Raw genomic sequence first — 24,217 nt, 5'->3', positions numbered from 1 at the left:
ACTTTCAAATACTTATAAAACCATCAGATCTCATGAGAACCCAACTCACTATCACAAGAACAGCATGGGGTCCACCACACCCATCATCAATCACCTCCCTCCATCATTAGGTAGGGATTACAGGTCCCTCCCTGGAAACATGGAAATTACAATTTGAGATGAGATTTGGGTGGGAACACAGAGCCAAACCGTATCACTGAACGTGCAAAGTGAAACTTCAAGTGGGGACCACAATGTTTTCTAACATTGATGTTTCTAGAAAGTGCACTCTTAGCCATGAAAACTAGCCAGATGTCACAATGGGAAAGATTCACTGAGATAATGTATATAAAGTGCTTAAAATAGTACTAGGTACAGTCAGTGACACAGATTAGCTGTTATTACTTTTTGTAACATACTAGAAGCAGTTCCAAATGAAGGCTTAACCTGCGATCATAAGCAAATTTTCTTCACTACAATCCTATTTTTTCCTTACCTCTTTCAAAATAGCTTTTATAGCCTGACTGAAGCAGTGCCTTCACTTACATGATTTATATTTATGATGTCCACGGCACCACCTGACTTATTTTAGTCCACCCAAGAAGTCACAAGTCCAAAACCAATTGTAGAGCATCCCCACCAAATGAGAGCCCAGTGACCTGGTGTGGCGATTCTCCAATATGCAAATCACTGGGGCATTTATTAAAAGTGCAGGTTCCATCGTTTCCCACACCAAAGCTTCCGATTCACTTAGTCTGAGAGTAGAGCCCAGGAACTTGCATTTTTAAACAAATTCTTCAAGTAATTCTAAAAAAGGTTGTCTACAGAGAACACTGAGTCTCTCGTTTCATAAATGAATGAAATGGAGGCCAGCAAGGGAAGGGACCTATCCAGTCTTCTTTCTGGCTACTGAGAACGCGCAGACTAGAATGAAGGTCACCTTTTAACATTCCAGTGTTATTTCCATGACTCCATGCTACAACAGCTTAGAACCCAGAATGAATCCGTCCTAAACCTTGGTTTATTCCACTGACCCCGATGCCTTTTTACCCATGCATTAGGTTAACTGGAGAGACACAAAAACCCAGCTGTATACTCATTAGGTATGCAGAATCAGGTACTTTAGAAACCTACTTTATTTTTTATTTACTTTTTTGAGATGGAGTCTCGCTCTGTCGCCCAGGCTGGAGTGCAGTGGCGCGATCTCAGCTCACCACAAGCTCCACCTCCTGGGTTCACACCATTCTCCTGCCTCAGCCTCCCGAGTAGCTGGGACTACAGGTGCCCGCCACCACGCCCAGCTAATTTTTTGTATTTTTAATAGAGACGGGGTTTCACTGTGTTAGCCAGGATGGTCTCGATCTCCTGACCTCGTGATCCGCCCCCCTCGGCCTCCCAAAGTGCTGGAATTACAGGCATGTGCTACCACGCCCGGCTAGAAACCTACTTTAAATCATAGCTCTGATAGTTATATGCTGTATGACTTGTGATAGTTATTTGAATTCTGTGTGCTTCAGTTTCTTCCTTTGTAAAGTGGCAAAACAATACCTACATTTGCAGGATGTTGTGAAGAATTACATAAATTACTAGCACAGACCTTGCAAATATTAAGTTCCCAGTAAACAGTAACTATTATTAATGCCACCTTAAAACATGGCACTAAAACTACATTCTTCATTCTCCTAGAGCCTATTCTCAAAGTGTAGTCCCCTACAACAGAATTACCTGGAAGTGTTTGTTTACAACATAGATTTCTGAAACCAGCCCCTCATAAGACCTAGTGAATTGAATCATTGGGGGTGGGGCCCAGAAGTCTGCATTAACAAGCAAGCATCTTCGATTCTTCTTTTGCATACAGAAGTTTGACAAACATTGGACTAGGGCTGTAGACAAAGAGTGCTTCTTCTTAATGAAGATGTGTATGAATGAGAGGGAAGTAGTGTTGCACACTCTAATTTGAAACTAACAATTTTCTGCTAATAAAAGGTTGAGTGCCACCTACTGCCTCATTTTAGAATGCAATGCTGAGATTGGTTCAATTCCTCTCTCAGTAATTGAATTTACCCTGAAAAATAAATCAATCCTAAACAAGATATCCAAACAATATAAAGCACTGTTAGAAGAAGAAATAAAAACAGGCTTTACTTAACCTAAAGAAAATTTTCAAAGTGAAAGGTTTTTGGAGTTTTAGATTCGTATATCTAATAAACTCCTGTAGTTTCAAGTTACTGCTAAAACAGTAAAGGAAAATGTAATTCTTGACTCACTGGCCAACAGTGAAAGGAAAAACAGTACCACTGAAAGCCCTAAAATACTGTAATGAAACAACATGCAGCCACTCTAACTTCCCATGTTCCCAAGAGAAAATTAAGTGAAATAAAAACAATTTCCTTACCTCATAACACACTATTCAAGTCCAGTATCAAAACAGCCATCTGCAGGACACTAGTTGGAAAAGTTAACATTCCCTTTCAAAGTTACTCAAAAAGCCTTTTGAAATATAGTTTGTTACTATGTTTAAAGCTGATTTGCCTTCCCAAGTCGCAAATGCATACAAATATGCCCAGAGGCTCAAAAGAAATGGGCAAAGCCTTATAAATATTCATATACAACTAGCAGTTATACACTGTTTCAATAATTCAATGAGAAATCATAAAAAGCATTTGTCTTCAATTTGTGTTTATTTTTAGAAAATAAATGGCAACATATATACACTGTGGAGTCTGAATCTCCTCATCATAGAGTGTGAATGATAGTCCGGTTGCGAAGCTGCTGAATATACTCTTTGGCGTGGTCAACTGCTGTCTTTGGTGGCTCAGGTGGAGGTGGGGGCCCTTCCACCAACTTCACAAAATAATGGCAATAAACCTTCTCCATGATCCCAGAGTGACCTTTGCCATGGTAGCGGATGCGTTTCAGGCACTGGCCTCGTCCTGAGGTAGACTCAGCTAAACGGGAAGAAAAAGAGAATTACAGGAAATGAGTGTTATCCACAAGCCTGATCAGCTGAGCAATTTCTGTCCTTTCCTTGACTGGATTCTGAGATTACATGGGCTCACTGGTTGGCTAGAGCAGGCTTGTCTCAAAACAACCATCTCCTGAACATTAAGGACCAGGCACTATTCTAGTGTTGAAGAAGTAAGAGTGCACAAGACTGGCAAGGCCCCTGCCTCTAAGCAGTTTACATTCTGGAGAAGAAAAATGTAAAATAAAATAATTTCAGTTAGTGACAAGTGCTGTGAATAAATCAGAACCAGATGACAGACAATGGTGGGGTGTAGGGGACTTCAGACTGGTAGTGTCAAGAGGCATCCCTGAGAAAGAGACATTTGATCTAAGACCAGAATGAATCATCTATGCAAATATCTAGGGGCAGGGTATTCCAAGCAGAGGAAAAAGCAAGTGCAAAGGCCCAGTGGTGGGAATGCACTTGGCTTGTTTTAGGAAAAGAAAGAAGACTAGCGTGCTGAAGCATAGTAAGCAAGGGGAAGAGGGGCACAAACAAGGGAAAGAGATTAGAGATAAAGCCAGGTCAAGATTACACAGGGCGCTGTAGGCTCAGGCAAGGAGTATTTTATTTTATTCTAATTGTGATGAGAAGCCACTGGAGTCAATGGCTCCCAAATGCTGGTTCTCTGACAAGCCACATCAGACTAACCTAGGGAATGTAATTAAAATGTAGATGCTGAGACTTCACCTCTGTGGATTCTAATTCAGTATATTTGGGGTGGGCCTTGGAAATTACATCCTGTGTAAACACCCATACCACAACTCTCCCCACAAATTCTGATTCACAGCCAGTTTTAGGAACTCTGGCACAAATGCCCCCTCAGCTCCCCTCCCCACTTCTGTATATCAAAATTTGACCTTGAAAGTTTAAAGAAATCTTTTTTTTTTTTTTTTGAGGCGGAGTCTCGCTCTGTTGCCCGGACTGGAGTGCAGTGGCCGGATCTCAGCTCACTGCAAGCTCCACCTCCTGGGTTTACGCCTTTCTCCTGCCTCAGCCTCCCGAGTAGCTGGGACTACAGGCGCCCACCACCTCGCCTGGCTAGTTTTTGTATTTTTAGTAGAGACGGGGTTTCACCGTGATAGTCAGGATGGTCTCGATCTCCTGACCTCGTGATCCGCCCGTCTCGGCCTCCCAAAGTGCTGGGATTACAGGCTTGAGCCACCGCGCCTGGCTAAGAAATCTTTTAAATTTCTTAGTATGTAAGGGCCGGGCGCGGTGGCTCACGCCTGTAATCTCAGCACTTTGGGAGGCCAAGGCGGACGGATCACCGCAAGGTCAGGAGTTCAACCTTGGCCAATGTAGTGAACCCCCGTCTCTATTAAAAATACAAAAAATTAGCCAGGTGTGGTGGTGGGCACCTGTAATCCTAGCTACTCAGGAGGCCAAGGCAGGAGAATTGCTTGAACCCAGGAGGCGGAGGTTGCAGCAAGCCAAGATCCATCACTGCACACCAGCCCGGGCAACAGTGCAAGACTCCGTCTCAAAAAAAAAAAAGAAGTACTTAAGAACTGTTCACCTGTTCACCCACAGTAACTCAAAGTAGTAGCCAGTCACCTTCTACAATTTTCTGAATGTATTTAGTCAGCTACTTGTTTAGTTAATAAGCCTTTTAAAAAGGTAAAATCTACAGAATACATATTAAATTATCCATTTCAACACTCATCATTCTTATACATTTACTGTGACATAACTTTATAAATATAGGGACTATACCAAAGTATGCACTTGACAACTCTCTAACTACAATATCCTCTAGTGAAGTGGGTTTCAGCAGAAGCCTGCTAGCTTTGCCAAAGCGAAAGCCAAGAATGAAAGTGAAAACTGCCCAGGATCTAAGTGAGATAGGGAAAGACCTATTGCCCTTTTATTAACTTCATTTAGTGGGCACTGAAAAAATGAGTTTACAAATTTCCAGAGAAAGCAGCATTACACAAATCACTTTATAAGAAAACACCATCACAGTGCATCCCCTGGATGCATCCCCTGGATCAACCTGTCTAGCGGAAATCTACAAATAAGAACAGTGAGACCAGAAAACTTCTTCACACTGCTCTCCTCATTGAACTACACTATTACTGCTTATTCCAACCTATGTACCTCTGCATGTATGGCTACCCCACTTTAAAAATCTCCTCTTCTCCTGGACATTCCTCCAGACTCCCAAATGCCTATCTTCAAATGTCAATTTTTTCTAGAACGTCTCCACAACTATTCTAACCCATATTGATCTTTTCTTGTCTACTGCAACAATACCATTTGTCTGTATTACTCTTTTTAGTCCCAAATCATATGCTGTCTTTATAAGCATCTGTATTTCATCTGTAAAGGTCACCTCATCAACCAAACTTATACTCTTTTTGTATTGCCCCAAAAGTTCACAATCCATAGGAACAGAAATAATTTTGAAATACATCATCTGCTAATTAATTTCATTTTTTCAATACAGAGGTCTCTGGTAAATCTAATCAAATTCTGAAATAAGTTACAAAGTTTTTCAAGTACATATAATACTAATGGTATACAGGGTATTACTATAATTCAGAAGAACATTGTATGCATTCTTCCAAAGAAATACTACTGTCAAAGAACTGCAAGTGTTAAATGTTTTAAAATGACACAAAAGATATAACATCACCTATTTAATGTGGATAGTATGCACACAGAAAGTACTCAAATATTTTTTGAATGAAAGAATACATTAAGATATCTCAAAAGTGAAGACAAACTGTGTTTTTCTATAGATAATGCCCAACAGGTGTAATTAATTTAAAATATTGCCAATATTTTCAGGCCAGGCGCAGTGGCTCACGCCTGTAATCCCAACATCCTGGGAGGCCAAGGCGGGTAGATCACCTGAGGTCAGGACTTCAAGACCAGCCTGGCCAACGTAGTGAAACCTCATCTCTACTAAAAATACAAAAATTAGCTGGCCGTGGTGACGCATGCCTGTAGTCCCAGCTACTCGGGAGGCTGAGGCACAAGAATTGCTTGAACCCTGGAGGCAGAGGTTGCAGTGAGCTGAGATCGCACCACTACACTCTACCCTGGGTGCAGAGTGAGACTCCGTCTCAAAATAAATAAATACATAAATAAATAAGTATATATACACATAGCAAACATTTCCTATTAGTAGTATTTAGGTAAATACAAATCTTGAAATTGTAACAGTAGTAGTAGAAGTAGTAACAGTAGAAGCCCTCCCCTCCCACCTTCTCTTAGCCAATAAGACTGATGTACAAGGTCAGTCATCACTTTCCCTAAAGTGATTCACTTTAGATGCCATGAATCACTAAGGAGAGATTATTAGTCCATGTCCACTTGTTAAGGTCTATTCACAGTGTCATTAGTCATCATTATAAGTTGGAAAGGGAAATGAACTTTCTAAATCTATGGTCGTGCAACACCAGGCATTAGCTTTAGACCAATGACAGGCATTTGAAAGAATTACCATATAATGAGAACATATGCTATCAAAAAAGCACTTCCTTTAAAATGCCTATACTTATTTCAGGGTACTGAAAGAACCATTGCTGAACCAAAATAGTAGCCAATAAGTAACTAGTCTTTCAAAACTCTAACAGAAGTTTATGGAATGAAATGTCCAGGCCTTTTCTAAGAACACGGTAAGATAAATCAGTTACCCACATTTTATGGTTAAGAATCAATAGTTTACTAAACTATTGATTATTATTAAGCTGTTTATTAAATAAACAGCTTCCCAGGCCTTTCCACTGGGGTTTCAAGTCCAGCGGGTCTGTGCCAAGGCCTAAGAATCTATATTTTAAATAACAACCTCAAGATGATTCTTAAGAAGAAGCTTGACAAATACAGAGATAAAATGTCTGACACATCATACTCTTCCTGAGGGTACTCATCTCTTTTGATTATGGAATTAGGCATCAAAATACTTAGTGAATGAAAAATTTTACAAATCATAATATAAATCCAAACTTATTAGCCCTACTTAAGTGATCAACACAGAAGTAGATGAAAAGAGAGTACAGGTAAGGCACAGATTTTTCAGCAGAAATGTGCAAAAGAACTCTGGATTAAAAGGTCAGACAATGTGGCTTATGCCTGTAATCTCAACACTTTGGGAGGCTGAGGCAGCAGGACAGCTTGAAGCCAGAAGTTCAAAACCAGCACAGGCATCTAAGTGAGACCTCCATCTCTACAAAAAATTTTAAAATAAGCTAGGTGTGCTGGCACGTGCCTGTAGTCCCAGCTACTCAGGAGGCTGAGGCAGGAGGATGACTTGAGACCAGGCGTTCAAAGCTGCAATGAGCTGTGATCACACCACTGGACTCCAGCCTGAGTGACAGAGCAAGTCATCTCCAAAAATAAAGATAAAATAAAGGGCTATTTATGTAGGATTGGTTAAGCATGTTTTTGCTTAATGGCAACAGTGGACCCTGCTTCTTCATTTGGAACAACAGGATTAAGCTCTTTATCCTATCTCTCTTTACAATTATTGAAAAGGATTTAAAGACGGTTATTGAAAAAGGCTTAAAGACAAATCGTATTTCATTTGTATCTGAAGTCCATTAGAAAGTCTATCAGCTAAGAATCTCATATTCCTGTGAAACTGCATAAAATTAATTAAATTTGATCTGATATTCTGAGTCAGAGCAGGAAAAATCACCAAGAGGTTTTTAAGCAAATGGTCTTGCTCCTCATCGCTTCCAATGATTCCAAGCTCTCGCTAACATTATTTATTCATAATGCTCCCAGAAGAAAATGCTTATGATTAACTACTATGACCCTGCATCTTCTGAGTTGCCATTTTGATTTCCCTCTGCATCTCTGCATGTATCAGAATAAAATTATACAAGATTCAGCTTTAAAATAAAGCATTTCAACTGAAAATCAACTAATTTGAATTTCAGGAAGTGTGGTGGCCAGCATCAATTCCAGGTGAGCTGAACTGAGATTTTAACCTAACCAGCACAGACACTATGTGAAAAAGTAGAATTTAGATAAACATTTTTCACTCTAATTGTTGAAAAATTATAAAATACAACTAATTCCCCGTGTAATGATTCAGCCCTTTCTGCTCCATCTGGAGAGTAGCTGTTCCCCATATCTCGAATTTAACACAGCTTTCAGTTAAATAATCCTTAGATATGTAGGTGTGACAGATTGAGAAAATTTTGCTTCAACATCATCTTTGTTTGATTATAAAACTGCTGAGGTTAGGAGTAATTGCTGCAGTAGTGAGAAAAAAACAATAACTCCAACCACTGCTCCACTTTCCCATGGTGCTGGGAGGAGGCAAGAGAGCTTTGTAATAAACATTAACCTCCTTCTCGGAAAAGAACTGTGTGAAGGTCTGCAGCAAAACAATTCCTTACATTTGTACAGAACATCATGCTTCCCAAAGCATTTTAACTTACATTAATTTAATCTGATTTGGAACAAGCATGAAAAAGCAGAGATAATGCTTCAGGATGTAGTAACAAAGGGGAACAAACATATCTGGGTCATCTGAGCCTTCCAAGGCCCCTTGGCTTTTACAATACAACAGACTTCCATTTTGATAACTGGAAGGTTAAATTACAGGACACCTTTATGGATTAGGTACCTGGCTTGGCACATTATAAATAAACATTTTTTAAATGCACCTGTGATTCTTTATTTACCTCCTTGTGGTTGACAAACAACTTTAAAAATGTGTTATACTATTTGTTATAATATTACAATTAAAGTACCACTCTATGTACCAGTCTTGTTATCTATTATTTAATAATTATTAGCAATTGGTTTTATGATCTCAGTCTCATTACACAACAGGTAAGAGTAAAACAGTACAGTTATTGTCATTTACACTAAATTAAAATTGACATGCATATGGCTGAAGAATAAGCCATTACTAGCAATTTTCATTGACAAACCAAGTCCTGAGGAGTTAGATATTAAAGACAGTTGTTAGATAAAAAATACGGCATTACTACTGGAAGACATTTTCTAATGCTAAGAATATTAAAAATCTTACCTATATATAAATTGGACCTGAATTCCACATTGTGGTCTCTCACTGCCATATCTTGTGCTTCTAAGAGAACCTTAAATAAGAAAAAGAAAAGCATTTAATTGGCTAACCCTGAAGTAAAATGGAATTAAGTTTCTCATCTCTCATGATCTCTGTACTATGACTGCTAATCACATGCTTCCATAGTCAATTTTAAAAAGAGAATATCAAATGATAAGAGTACAAAGGAGACAGGAGCTTTCCTTCTTTAGACCAAGAATTGTAAATGCAGAGAACACAGCCCATCCTACTAAGTTTTAAATGACATGTGTAAGCCATAAAGGAGATAGCGGCACTTGTAAGCAGTACCCTTGGGAAGGAATATTATGTCTCTGAGTCAGAAACTTGTCAAAAAGTTCCCAAGGCCGGATGCGGTGGCTCACACCTCCGTGATCCCAGCATTTCAGGAGGCCAAGATGGGCAGATCACATGAGGCCAGGAGTTTGGGACCAGCCTGGCCAACATGTCAAAACCCTGTTTCTACTAAAAATACAAAAATCAGCCAGGTGTGGTAGTACATACCTCTAATCCCAGGTACGTGGAAGGCTGAGGCTGGAGGATCACGTGAACCCAGGAGGTGGAGGTTGCAGTGAGCCAAGATTGCACCACTGCACTCCAGCCTGAGCAACAGAGACCCTATCTTAAAAAACAAACACAAAGTTCATGAAACTCAATAGCTTAATCTCACTGAAAAGTCTTAGCTGGGATGGTGGCTCATGCCTATAATACCAGCACTTTGGGAGGCTGAGGCAGGAGGATAGCTTGAGGCCAGGAGTTCGAGACCAGCCCATCTCTACAAAAGTAAAAAAATTGCTGGACGTGGTGGCGCACACCTGCAGTTCCAGCTATTTGGGAAGCTGAAGGACGAAAATCCCTTGAGCTCAGGAAGTCAAAGCTGCAGTGAGCTGTGATCGTGCCACTATATTCCAGCCCTGGGCAATGGAGTGAAACTCTGCCTCTAAAAAAACAAAAATCTAATTAAAAACTAGAATAAAATAAAAATTCTTAAACTTTGGATGCAGAGTAACCTTTAACATCAGACAAGTAGAGAAAATCACACTTGATATAATAATTTCCTTGAAGAGGTTATCAAATTTACTCTCCATGGATATCGAATTAACTTCCTCCAGAACACATTTTTGTAAAAATACAAGAACACATTTTTGTAAAAATATGACAATTGGGCCAGGCGCAGTGGCTCTCCCCTGTAATCCCAGCACTTTGGGAGGCTGAGGTGGGCAGATCATGAGGTCAAGAGATCGAGACCATCCTGGCCAACATGGTGAAATACCTTCTCTACTAAATATTCAGAAATATTAGCCAGGCGTGGTGGCGCACATCTGTAGTCCCAGCTACTCAGGAGGCTGAGGCAGGAGAATCACTTGAAACCAGGAGATGGAGGTTACAGTGAGCTAAGATGGCACCACTGTACTCCAGCCTGGGTGACAGGGCAAGACTCCGTCTCAAAAAAAAAAAAAAAAAAAGACAATTGTCAGAAATAACAGAAACCAGATCAAAATTTTACGCCTTAAAAGATAAAGAATGTAGTACATGGCTGGGTACACAACGAATACTTGTAAATGCATTCTGCATTGAATTAAATATAGTAAAATCATAGCATTACAAAGGAATCTTTTAGAAGTCTGAATCTACCAATCTCAACTATTTAACTATTACCACTAAACTGAAAGGTATGAACTGACTCTTGGTGAGAATTAACTGAATATATAGAAAATAATGCTGATATCCCCAGATGGTAAGGGACAATAATCAATACAACTTTTTGTAATAAGACTATTAAAAAAGAAAAATAGGTCGGACACAGTGGCTCACGCCTGTAATCACAGCACTTTGGGAGGCCGAGGTGGGCGAATCACCTGAGGTCAGGAGTTCAAGACCAGCGTGGCCAATATGGTGAAATCCCATCTCTACTAAAAATACAAAAGTATTATCTGGGTATGGTGGCGCACATCTATAGTCCCAGCTACTCGGGAGGCTGAGGCAGAAGAATCACTTGAACCCAGGAGGCGGAGACTGCAGTGAGCCAAGACCGTGCCACTGCACTCCAGCCTGTCCAACAGAGCTAGACTCTATCTCAAAAAAAAAAAAAAAAAAAAAAATATGTAATAAAAAAAGAATACTCATGTTCCTAGAATGAGTCACCACAATTACCGTCAGCACATTTGTATCTAGTGAATTAGCCACATTTAGAGTTGGAAGGATCTTTAGGAGCCATCTAATCCAATCCCACATAGTTTAGGTGAGAAAAACAGAAACTGACTGGTTAAGGGTCTTGCCCAGTCACAAGAAAAAGATCAGAGAAAATACTAGAGTCCAAGGCTCTTGAGTTCCAGTCCAGGGCTCTTTCCATTAAGTTACAAAATTATGTAGTTATAAAAATTCTCCTTTATAGGAAAAAAAAAAAAAATCTTTGAAAAAGTATACCTTGAAGTTCAGCCTTGCTCCAAGAAATAAATAATATATATACAAACACAGATACATAGACACAAATATACACATACATGTATACAAATATATGCACCAAGCCCCAAATCACTAAAAATAAAGTTCATCACATCATAAGCAGTAAAAAACAGATAAATATCTGGTGGAAATAAAAGCATCTCAGGAAATAAACACCTAAAGCACACAACATTCCTAAGCATACATACATTTAATAAACTGAGCACCCTAAATCTGTATTATATAAAATATGCATTTACAACAGAAAATTTATTCATAATTTAGGCTAAGCTTACTAATAATTGCAAAACAGCTGCATTCCCCAGTTCCCCATTCCCTACCACAGCCAAACTTGTAAGTTTACCTCTCTAATTATTTTGGCCCCTTTTTTGTCATTGAATTCCAACTGAGCCAAAGCCTGGTCAATAGACATTCCTCGTATCTAGAATTAAAGGGTGAGAGACAAAAGAAAATAAATTAGTTTACAAAGTCAATGTTTCCTTTTCAATGAAAGCCTTACATGATTTGAGTAACTTCTAAAATCAGTGAATTGAACCCAAGCAAAAGAGAAGAAAACAAGTTTGAGAGGAGATACTATTCTCTTTTAGTCAAAATGAAACAAACATTTTAACCATAAAACTGAGACTGTAACAGTTTCAATAACATTAAAGGACAGTAAACATGACAGAGACCACAGGTTGGTAACGACTACGCTAGGCATTCAAGGCATCTCCTTCTCCTATAGGATAAATGTATTACGTGTACACTTGCTGCTTCTGTCTCCCCTCATCTACAAATTTCACTTCCTAGGGGAAAAAACATAAAACCAACTGTTTCAAAACAGGTTGAATCAAGTTTACAGATAAATAAGTAGATTTCCTGGATTCTCTGGTTATAGCCAAACTCCTGATGCCTTTTAGTATCTATCTATCCAATGTGATTTAGTTTCTCAGAAAAAGGTGAAAATTAAGGAAAATCATACATCTCTGAACAATCATTCTTTTGGTTACCTACCAATTGTATCATATTCCTCACAAATTTTATTTATTTTTCAAATCCTGGGGTGAGGGTTGGGGAGGGGAACTCTTAGCTTCCTTCCTAAATTATTATATGGTAATAGTCATTGTAGCTTACCAATTTTGCCAAATACCACATCTTGTCTTTGCTATATTTTATTTGTCTTCGACAGTGGTAGATTTCCTTACAAATAGGAAAACAAAGGACAGAAAGAACATTTTAGCAGGTTTATCACAAAATGGCAGTAACATATACTGTTACTAAAGTTTTTACTTTCTAGGCCTAAAGAAAATGCTGCCATAAGAAACAGAAACATTACTAAGAATTTAAAGATTATTTCCCCCTACATAAAGTTGTATTTTTCCAAAGTCTCACTATGTTAAAAGATTACTAAGGGAGAAATAGAAACTATACAATGGCTGGTTTGTGTCATCACTTGCAACATTTCTATCCAAAGAAATACTAAAAGATTTAAATTAAAGTATCTTGAAAACATTTAGCTGATTAAAAGAACAAAAGAAAAGTACAAGAAGAAAAAGTTCAGTATTAATGAGGAGAAAAATGGCAAAATGGACAAAATAATGTTTTCATGTGAAAAGCCAATATTCTAGGTGTTTGGTCAACAGCATAGGTTCTAGAATCAGACTGGATTTGAATCCTAACTGTGTCATTTACTAGCTACATAATCTTTAGCAAGCTACTTAACCTCTCTCTAATTTTCCTCTTCTGTAAAATAAATAAAATGATAATTAGAGGGAAATAAAATAACCTATTCCAAGAAACTATTTTATAGTGCCTGGCACATGGTAACTTCTCAGTAAATGTTAGCTTTTATTATCTTCTATTTAAAGTGGTAGGTATGTCCTGTGTAATTACAATGTATAGTTCAAAAAGCACTTTTTGCTCATTATTTCATTTAGTCTAACTCTATGAGTTGAGGGAGGAAATATTTTATATAAACTGAAAATCAGAGAAATCAAGTGACTTAAGACCACAGGTTTACAAGAGACAAAGTTGGAATTCAAAGAACAGAAAAAGTATGATACATCTGATACAATGTCTAACACATCTACTTTCAAAAGTTCCTCTACTGACTCTAAAACCCACTTTCTTTCCACTACTATACCAAACTGCCACTTTAAAAAAAAAAAGTTAGAAAACATGTGTTATGGGAAACTGTAGCAAGGAGGTCTCAAAACTTTCTAACATTATGGCTCCTGCTGGACATTCTCAAATGCCTTAGAAAGAGCAGTTTTCTCAAGTGGCCATCTTTTAATATGTGGCAGATTTCAGCTGCAATAGAAGCAGACAGCCTGAAACTATAGCAATAGCCTAATTACATTTTCAGCAATAAAGTGTCCTGGGGAGACAGGGAGAGGAAAGAACTGTCACGACTGATAATAATAATCTGCAAAAATTAATCCACTCAACGAAATCTTTTATATAGAAAAGACCCTTTAATTTGTGCATTCTTGTGGTGGGATACCTTTAAACCTTAATTTTGTATGATTACCCTCAAATTTTACACATATAAAAAATTGTAATCCTGACCAGAGGATGGCAAAAAGGAATGAAGTGTTTACAAGAAAGGCGAAAATTACTCAATCATCCTTTTCCAAAACTGAAAAAAAACCTCAGCATTTACTTTGGGCAGGTGAAATGTCTAAGGGTACTTTCTAAAGATAAACGAGACAAAGTCTCAGTACGTACGTATCAAGCAAATAGATAAAGTAACAAAGTTGGAGGTCGGAAGGCCTAGTTATATATCTCTGCCATTAACTGACCTATACAGCAAATTAGATAAAGTGAGGATAAGATATGTAAAATAGTTATTCAAACGAAATAAATGTATGTCTAAATTATAAAATATCTAAATCAATAACTTTTAAATAAATCTATTTATTTTTAAATGCATATAATAATTCAAATGAGGAAAAAGTGTTACCTAATAAAAGTTCTGGCCAGGCGCTGTGGCTCATGCCTGTAATCCCAGCACTTTGAGAGGCTGAGGCAGGCAGATCGCTTGAGCCCAGGAGTTTGAGACCAGCCCGGGCAACATGACAAAAACTCATCTCTACCAAAAATACAAAAATCAGCCGGAAGTGGTGGCACGTACCTGTGGTCCCAGCTGCTCAGGAGGCTGAGGTGGGAAGATCTCTTCAGCCCAGGAGATCAAGGCTATAGTGAGCCATGATTGCACAACTGCACTCTAGCCTGGGCAACAGAGTGAGACCCTGTCTCAAAAAAAAAAAAAAAAAGTTCTAGGCCAGCTGCGGTGGCTCACACCTGTAATCCCAACACTTTGGGAGGCCAAGGTGGGTGGATCACTTGATGCTAGGAGTTTGAGAACAGCTTGGACCACACAGAGAAACCCTATCTCTACTAAAAATACAAAATTAGCTGGGCATGGTGGCACACGCCTGTAACCCCAACTACTTGGGAGGCTGAGGCACAAGAATCGCTTGAGCCCAGAAGGTGGAGGCTGCAGTGAGCCGAGATCATGCTACTGCACTCCAGCTGGGCAACAGAGCTAGAACTTGTCTAAAAAAAAAAAAAAACAAAGTTCTTATTAGAGCTTTATGAGATTCCGATTCACATTAATGTATTATTATCAGCATGTTGACTAATTCATAAATTAAAAATATGTCTCATATAGAAATGGTTGCTGGGGGAGTGAAGAAAAAGAGAAAAAATAAGAAATGGTAGCTCAAAGAGTTTTGACAGTCTCATTACACTTTTCATTTATTTAACATAGCTTTTATCAAAGACACTGCAAAAGTAAACTCAAGCCTGAATTAACAAGGTGTGACTATCATAAAGAAAGCCCTTTAATTTCTCTCTGGCTCATTTTCTTTATATGAAGCCCCATATAAGATGAAATCTACATAAGAATCTATATTCTTTGGAAATTGGTGCTAGCTAAACTACGAAGTTAGTCTTAAAAATATGAGGACTAACCTAAAACAACTCTACATTGGTAACGTTCATTTTAATTTACCGCTACGGGATTTGTTCGCTATCCCATCCACTATTATTTATTGACTATATATTCTAATGCAAAAGATCAGACTTAGGTAGAGTGGTAGATATTACCTGGCCCTCTTTTCAGCTAGAGATAAAACTGATTTTAATAATGGTTGCAGCTGGCAGATTGGAAATTCTAAGAGACATTGTACATTATAGCACAGTATTGTGAACTATATGGCCAGTGAATACATTATTCCTGGCAAGTTAGGTATTTACGAAGGGTATCGGTATTCCCAGTCATAAAAGATACAACTGATACACCAATATTAAATTACTAAATACTATTTAAAGTCAGAAAATGTTCATATTTCCCAAATGTCATAATTTATCCCCCAAAGGATTACTGAAACCAAATCTGTGCAAAATAGAGAAATTAAGGTTTTCCAAAGTACTTATATCAAATCGAATCAAATGTCTTCCCACAGGCACTTGTATAAGAAGGATAAACGATACAAAAAAGTTAATCAGAATAGTTTCATTAAATACAACACACAACAAATTACTGAACTGATAGTGTCCATCATTTGCTAGAGTTAAGCAGATGACATACTACCAACTATTTGTGTTTTGCCACTTGGGATATATCCTAAAGTACATTTTTTTAGTATTTAAAGATATAAAACAAACACACACAACAAAACTGTGCTGTTAGATTCTGGACTTGACAAATACTGTTATAATTTATTTCCAATTAATAACTGATTCCAAAGAGCTCAGGTAAGAAGCAAAAAAAGTTCATTACTTACAGAAAATTTTTTATTTATGATATTTGTGCAATTATATAACATTTCATTTAGTAAATTTTGGTTAATTACAAAATGGAGACCAGCCTGGCTAACATGGCAAAACCCCGTCTCTATGAAAAATACAAAAATTAGCCGGGCGTCGTGGCAGGCGCCTGTAATCCCAGCTACTCCAGAGGTTGAGGCAGGAGAATCCCTTGAATCTGGGAGGCGGAGGTTGCAGTGAGTCAATATCATGCCATTGCACTCCAGCTGGGCGACACAGCAAGACTTTGTCTCAAAAATAATAAAATAAAATAAAACAAACAAAATGGAGTCAATACTTAATAGCCTAGACTGACAAATCTTTCAAGTTGTGATGTCATGACAAAATAGGAAAGTTGAAAAGTTATTTGTTTATTCTGTGCAGATAACGGTAAGATTAATCTCCAGTAGGAATCCAATGATTAAGTTCAAACTTTAGGTTCAAATTGCAAAACAAACAAGCAAAAAACAGTGTCTATATTCAAATATATAACACTGGAAAATCATATACACAATTTAAACATTGGCCAATAATTTAAGTCATTGTTGCGAACTCCATATGCTCCATCATTAAGAGCTACTCAGCAAGCCTCTCAGAGTCAAAAATCAGTATGTCTTAAACTCTTAGCTTAGTTTTAGAGTTAAGGTCCCTAATACAGGAAGTTAAGGAAAGACAAATAAGTAAAGAATAACAATCCTTTTCAACTATCAAAGAGATAAATCTAGTACATCTGTGTCAATTAGAGCAAACGGTTGTATAATTTTTTTACCACAGAATAATAAATCATTACTAACCACTTAAGAGTAAGAGCATTACCAGAATTAAGAGATTATTTCTACCCACGAACTTACTGCTGGTCTCCGAGGTTCTCCAGGCAGTTGCGGAGGATAAACAATTTTATTCTTCTTCTCCCATTTTCGAGAAATGTCAAGAGAAGCACTTGTGTGGATATATGATTGAGGTAAAACACTGAAATGAAAGAAGCCTATAAAACAACAGACACTTAGGGGACCTTTTTGTAGAGTTTACATATCTTTTGAACCATATCAGCTCCATTTTGATGAAAACAACTTAAGGATCACAAGTGGAAATATTCCAGAGGTATTCATTAATAGAGACTACTTTTAAAGACAACAAAGAGCCAGTTACAGAGGCACATAAGTCAAACCGTTAATAGATATTAACCCAAGATTTCTTGCCCGGACTGGCCAATAACACTGTCTTCTATAAGTCACCCACTCCTAAGAAAGATTTAGAGAAGACATAATGAGCTCTCTGATCTGACCTGTAAGACTGCCCAGCTTTGTTGAGTAACTAAGACAAATGCATAAAACAATTAGAAGACAATATGAAATCACGTAACTAAAATATAGGAAACAGCAGAGTATTTCAGAGGTGACTTCAGGTGAATCTTGAACATCGTTATTGATACGGCTTGGCTCTGTGTCCCACCCAAATCTCATCTTCAATTGTAATCCATACATGTTGAGGGAGGGACCTGGTAGGAGGTGATTGGATCACTGGGCAGACTCCCCCATGCTGTTCTCGTGATAGTGAGGGAGTTCTCGTGAGATCTGATGGTTTAAAAGTGGCAATTTCCCTGCACTGTCTCTCTCTCCTGCTGCCTTATGAAAAAGTTATCTGCTTCCCCTTCACCTTCCTCCGTGATTCTAAGTCTCCTGAGGCATCCCCAGCCATGCGGAACTGTGAGTCAATTAAATGTCTTTTGTTTATGAGTTACCCAGTCTCAGGTAGTATCTTTATAGCAGTGTGAAATGGACTAATATACTAATTATCAGAGGAATGGGGCAACGACATATATCATCTATGCAGAGGTACAGAGTTGGGAAATAAGAGGAGGTCTGACTGAGTCAGAGAATTTGTTAAGTATTGGAAAATATTGGAAAGGTCACTGAGGCTAGAGTGGTTGTCTTTGAATGCTAAACTAATGGGCTGAGACTTGATGAAGATCCCAAATTCACTATTCCTTGACCTCTTCCCCCACACTTCAATTGCTTTAATAATATACAACTAGTCATTCTCCCTCTCCCATCTTCCCCAGCATCTGCTACTCCCCTGTATCACTAAATAAAATCATTCTTGAATTGTGTGCTAGAGTTTATCTTCGACTTCCCAATGATTTTCATCCTGCCAGAGCTAGTTACCAAGTCTTACAGGTGCTTCCCCTGAAATCGTTCTCAAATGCTTTACCTCTTCTCCGTTCTAATTGCCACCATCCTATATAGTAATAGCCTCTAGATTGATTTCTCTTCCATCAACTTGCCCAATTCCAATCCATCTTTCTCTGCGTGAGTACCAAATGAGTTACCCTTCTATAATTCAGAGCTACTCATGTCATCCTCCAGCTTAAAAACCTCTGTTGAAATAAGCAAATGAATAATTACGTAATATTCTAATGCTATCCTTTTTTTTCAGTGTCACTGAGTACTGGGATTCTTGGTATGAAAACACGTAGAAGAGGTTCAGCCAAAATCCAGTAAGTACTAGATCTCTCCACTGAAGAGGTGTAGAAGCAATGACCAATCTAGTAGCAATTAGCACCCCTACTTCCCAGATTACGGTCTTGAAATATCATTTCCTATTGAAGAAAACCAAAACTTCTGAGAGAAATGGCTGATTGCAGATCTCAAGCAGATAACGTACCAAATCAGCCTAGAACATCTTGTCATATCAGAAAGCAAAGAAGCCATCAAAGATTACCAAGGTCATCTCAAAGGCACTGAGGAGCGAACTTGTGGATGCCCAACAAGTCAAAGATGGGACAAGTCAAGCATTAAACATGAAATATGTTTAAAGCCATAAGTTCATAATAAAACCAGGAAAAATACAAATTAGTTACCATTAGAAGATGCTAGAGAGCCAACTTGTTATTTTAAAAACTGGTGAATGAAGAGAAAGAATGAAGAAAAAGACAGGACTTATCCTGTCTTTCCTATACAAACTGTACCATTAAGTTGCCAAGTAGTAGATGAGGAAAAGTTTGACTTGTATAAAGTTAGTAATGAAGGCATAGCAAATTATAATAGCATCATCTTGTAATCCTTAATAAACTAATGGATAAAGGAGGCATTATGTGTCTCCTGATGGAAGAACACACCACCCACCATCCACAAAGTAGTCTTTCCTGCCCAAAATGAAACTGGGGGCTCAAGTCCCTAGATTCAATATAGGAAACAGAGAAAAGAGAACATGTTATGTAATATCATGGTGATGCACTCGGTAAAATCCAAGGTATGGAAAACGCTACAAAACAACCAATTGTCTCCAACAAATAAATTACAAGAAAAAAAAAAAAGAGGGTTGAATAAAAAACCTACAGAGTAAGAGATTTAACAAAAATACCAATTAGTTTAAATGTGTGAACTATTATAATTTAAAAAGTATGACAGTTATAAAGCCATTGGAAGTTTAAATATCAAATGGATATTTAATGCTTTTTAATGAGATAATAGTGAAATATTTATGAAAATGATACAGTGGGGGGAGTGTTTCAAAATATGATGAGAGAGAATACAGGTTATAAATAAGACTGGCCATTAGTAGTAAGTGTTGAAGTTGGGTGACAGACACATGGAGGTTCATCAAACTGTCTACTTTTGCATATGTCTGGGCATATCCAAATAAAAAGTTAACACAGCAAACTTTGGTATTTCCCTACTGCCCACAATAGGAAGTCCAAACTCTTTAGTAAGACATGGAAGGCCTTTCGTAATCTAGACCCAACCTGCCCTTATGGCCTAGCCATATAGATGTTCATTGTTCTCTGAATAAGCCTTTACTCAAATTGTTTTCTCCTGCCTTATTATCTCCTGAATGAAATGCTTATCCTGTTTTTAGTTCTAGCTCAAATGTCACCTCAATGTGAAACATCACCTAATCTGTTCTCTGATCATGATTCTCGCGTTAATACTTTGTTCTTGCCGGTCATACAGCAATGACTTGGACCACTGTACTATCATAAGTGGCTATAACAGAATGAGTTACTGTACTAAGTGTACAGATGTTGCACATTTAAAGGGCAAGTCTGACTTTCTTCGTATTCTAGCACCAAGAACAATGTCTGGTACGTGGATACTGAGTAAACATTTAACTCAGACTTATACACTCAAAGTGGTTGTATATTGGCATATTCTCATACAAATATGCAACTTGGAAGATTTACTTGGCAAACGAAACCTTTGTTTTTAGTCTTCGAGCCATTTAGACCAAAGACTCAAACAAATCTATTTTTCTAGTGTATCATTTTTACCCCAAGTTCACCATCTCCTATCCTAATACCAAGATTAGTGTCATCAAAATACCTAACAAAATCTGTACCTTTGCCTTCCACATTTAGGTTCCAATGTCTTAACTGAAAAGCACAAAATTAGGATACATGATGTATGAAGGCGTATTTTTCTAATGAAATATAAGCCAGGTGGTGACAGCTGAGGCTACAGAGTCAAGCAGACCTGGGTCTAAATCCTAACTCTAATTTACTAGGTGAATGGCCTTCGGGAAGTCACATAACTCTCTGGGTCTCAGTTTTCCCATCAGTAAATAGAATAATAATAATTACCTCATAGCCTTCTTAAGAAGCTCAAATGCAAGTAAAATACTTAACCTGACACTTAAAAGGGCTCAATAAACTTTAGATATTATTACTTGTAGAATGAGAATAATACCTACTTAATACTATTGATGGATTAATAATTAATATAGTGCATCCTACAATGTCTAACCCATGATAAACACTAATGGCTAGTGTTATTTTTTAAATTAGGCCCTTTGGCCAAGTATGGTGGCTCATGCCTGCAGTGCCAGCACTTTGGGAGGCCATGGTAGGAGGACTGTTTGAGGCCAGGAGTTCAAAACCAGCCTGGGCAACACTGCAAGACCTTGCTTCTGTTTTGTTTGTTTATTTTGAGACAGTTTCGCTCTTGTCACCCAGGCTGGAGTGCAACGGTGCGATATCAGCTCACTGCAACCTCCGCCTCCTGGGTTCAAACGATTCTTCTGCTTCAGCCTCCAGCGTAGCTGGGATTACAGGGGCGCACCACCACACCCAGCTAATTTTTGTATTTTTAGTAGAGATGGGGTTTCACCATGTTGGCCAGGCTGGTCTTGTACTTCTGACCTCGGGTGATCCACCCATCTCGGCCTCCCAAAGTGCTAGAATTACAGGTGTGAGCCACCATGCCCGTGTTTTTTTTTCAAAGGGTATAAAAAATAAAACAAAGTTAGGCCCTTTGAACAGTTAATCTCTCCTGTCCCCACCCCCTAAATCAGTCCTGTGAACTGTAAGCTTTAAATACACAATTTCAAAGTTTCTTCTCAAGTTTATAATCATAAACATTTATGTTTCTATGTAGTTGTAATTAGTGAGTAGGGTACAGTATGTTTGTCACCTCTTTGGAACTTGGTTTCTTTGTCTGTGAAAAGAGGAATTGGACTACATCATCCATAGGGCCTCTCCTAACCTTAATTCTATCACTCATCTCATCACAAACAGCATGACAAAAACATGAACCCCTTTGCTACAAACCGATCTGAAAGATATCTTGAGTCAGACCCATACCTGCTGTGCCCGTCTAGCACAGTACCTTGCGCTCTTCAAATCTTCGATACATATTTGGTAAATTAAATATGTTGCTTCATAAATTAAGCATACTATGAATGTATAATGTCAAAGCTTTCTGAATTCTTATAATACTTTCAGGACTCAAATAATTCATAAACTGAATTATCAAGGAAAGACCAAACTACCATAATCAAAGTATTATTGCAAATGGGGTACTTAATTTAGAAGTACAGAATATTAAATCAAAAGTTCCTATGTGCCCTCTCCTGGCCAATTGCTGGGATAACACTCAACTAAAACAAAATGAAGCAACCTTAAAATAGAAAATACAGACAAATTCAAATTCTAATTCTAATTATCAGTTCTCATCTGAGAGTGACCTAAGTATCTCTGGTCACTTGCTCTTCCTTGAGACACTTTCTTGAGTTGGGTTCCAGGACACTTGGGGTTTTCTCCTCCCGTCTCTGGCTACTCCCCCACAGTCTCCTTTGTTGTTTCCTTGTCTCCCTCCCTGGTCTGTAAATGTTGGCTGCCTCAGGCAGGAACTAATCCTTGGACTCTTTCTATCTACACTCCCTCCTTTGGTGAAGTCAACCAGCTTTGCAGCTTTAAATATTATCCATGCATTGATGACTGCCAAATTTACATCCATTCTTTGCACTCTATAAACTCATATACCCAATTGCCTACTCATATCTCTACTTGGATGCTTACTGAACAGCTCAGATTTAACAAACCCAAAACTGAGCTACTAATATTCTCCCCAAACTTGCTCCTCTGGAAGTCTTCCTAGCTCAGTAAATGGTTAACTCTACCCTTCCAATTGCTCAGGTCATAAACTTTGGTGTCACCCTTCTTTCTCACACCTCTCATCCAATGCACCAACAAGCTCTGTCAGCTGTAGTTAACATACTGCCAGAGTCCAACCATTCACTTACCTTCACGGCCACCCTAATCTAAGCCACCATGGTCTCATACCTGAAATATCCAATGGTCTCTGCTTCCATCCTTGCTCCCCATCCCCACCCCAGTCTTTTCTCAACACAGCAGCCAGAAAGAACCACTCATAAACATAAATCAGATCATATTACCCCAATGCTCAAAACCTTACAATAATTTCCCATCTTGCTCAGAATAAAAGCCAAAGTATTGACAAAAAATACTAAGGCTCTATATGATTGATGACTCCCCCTTCCTCTCTGACCTCATCTCCATCACTGTCCCTCTCCTTTTCGTCATTGGTCCTGACAACACCAGGTATGGTTTCTCGGAGCTGTTGCACTTACTCTTCAATCTGTACACAATGCTGTTTGCTCAGATGTTAGCACAGCATGCTTCCTCATTTCCTTCAAATCTTTACTCAAATACTATCTTTTAGTGAGGCCTTCCCTATCTAAAACTACAAGTTCCTCTCTCAAACACACATACTTCTTATTCCCAATCTCTGCTTTTATTTTCTCGTAAGCAGATGTTGCTATCAAATATACTCTATATTTTACTTATTTTGTTTACTTGCCCCCCTTACTATATTGCACACTTCATAATGGCAAGGGATTATTGTCTGTTCCTGTTCTCTGCAAAATCCTCAGTGCTAGAATAGTTCCCAGCTCAGAGCAGGCACTAAATACATATTTGTAGAATCAATGAAAGAATACAGAGACAGGTAAGGTAAGAGGACTGAGTGTAAATAACTATGCCAAAATTTTACACACAGTTGGAAACTGAGGAAAGCTTAAGAGGATATGCGCCATCTAAAGGGTGGTACAGCTGGACATGGTGGTTCACACCTGTAATCCCAGCACTTTGGGAGGTTGAGGCGGGCAGATCACGAGGTCAAGAGTTTGAGACCAGCTTACCCAACATAGTAAAACCCCATCTCTACTAAAAATACAAAACTTAGCCAGGTGTGGCGGCGTGCACCTATAGTCCCAGAAAATATTTTGTTTACATCCTCACTTTGACATGTAACTGTGTAACCTTCAGTAAGTCACAAAACTTCTCAAATATATGCATCAGTAAAATAGGAGGCTTGGAATTCAAAAACTGAAAACTGTCAGTCAGCTAACAAATATACCCTACAGAGTAATCCCAGCACTTTGGGAGAATGAAGTGGGAGATAATTTGAGCCCAGGAGTTTCAGACCAGCCAGGCAATAAAACAGGACTTTGTCTTCACTAAAAATAAAAAAAAAATAGGTGTAGTGGTGCACGCCTGTGATCCCAGCTACTTGAGAGGCTGATGTGGGAAGATGGCTTGAATCAAGGCTGTAGTGAGCTATGGTCATGACACCACACTCCAGCCTGGGTGACACAGCAAGACGTTGTCTTTAAAAAAAAAAAAAAAA

The 24,217-nt window shown here is 38.4% G+C and overlaps 1 protein-coding gene across 4 annotated transcripts in view; it reads right to left on the bottom strand.

Moving 5' to 3' along the window:
* Positions 1 to 2,646: 2,646 nt before the first annotated feature.
* Positions 2,647 to 24,217, bottom strand: part of MRPL22 (mitochondrial ribosomal protein L22) — a 24,531-nt gene continuing 2,960 nt past the window's right edge. For 2 of the 4 annotated variants that reach the window (XM_011931670.1, XM_011931668.1), the window contains 5 exons: positions 17,144 to 17,261; positions 12,615 to 12,680; positions 11,845 to 11,922; positions 8,982 to 9,051; positions 2,647 to 2,927 (listed from right to left, as the gene is read on the bottom strand). In XM_011931670.1, coding sequence (XP_011787060.1) covers positions 2,716 to 2,927; positions 8,982 to 9,051; positions 11,845 to 11,922; positions 12,615 to 12,680; positions 17,144 to 17,261 — 544 coding nt within the window. In that variant the 3' untranslated portion in view covers positions 2,647 to 2,715. Of the gene's footprint in view, positions 2,928 to 8,981; positions 9,052 to 11,844; positions 11,923 to 12,614; positions 12,681 to 17,143; positions 17,262 to 19,881; positions 19,900 to 24,217 lie in introns of all 4 variants that reach the window. The other 2 variants (XM_011931669.1, XM_011931671.1) reach the window with 2 other exon arrangements.

This window comes from Colobus angolensis, unplaced genomic scaffold, assembly GCF_000951035.1.
Source record: "Colobus angolensis palliatus isolate OR3802 unplaced genomic scaffold, Cang.pa_1.0 Scaffold90, whole genome shotgun sequence".
In the NCBI taxonomy this organism is placed as follows: domain Eukaryota; kingdom Metazoa; phylum Chordata; class Mammalia; order Primates; family Cercopithecidae; genus Colobus; species Colobus angolensis.
This window is presented reverse-complemented; position numbering and strand designations above follow the sequence as displayed.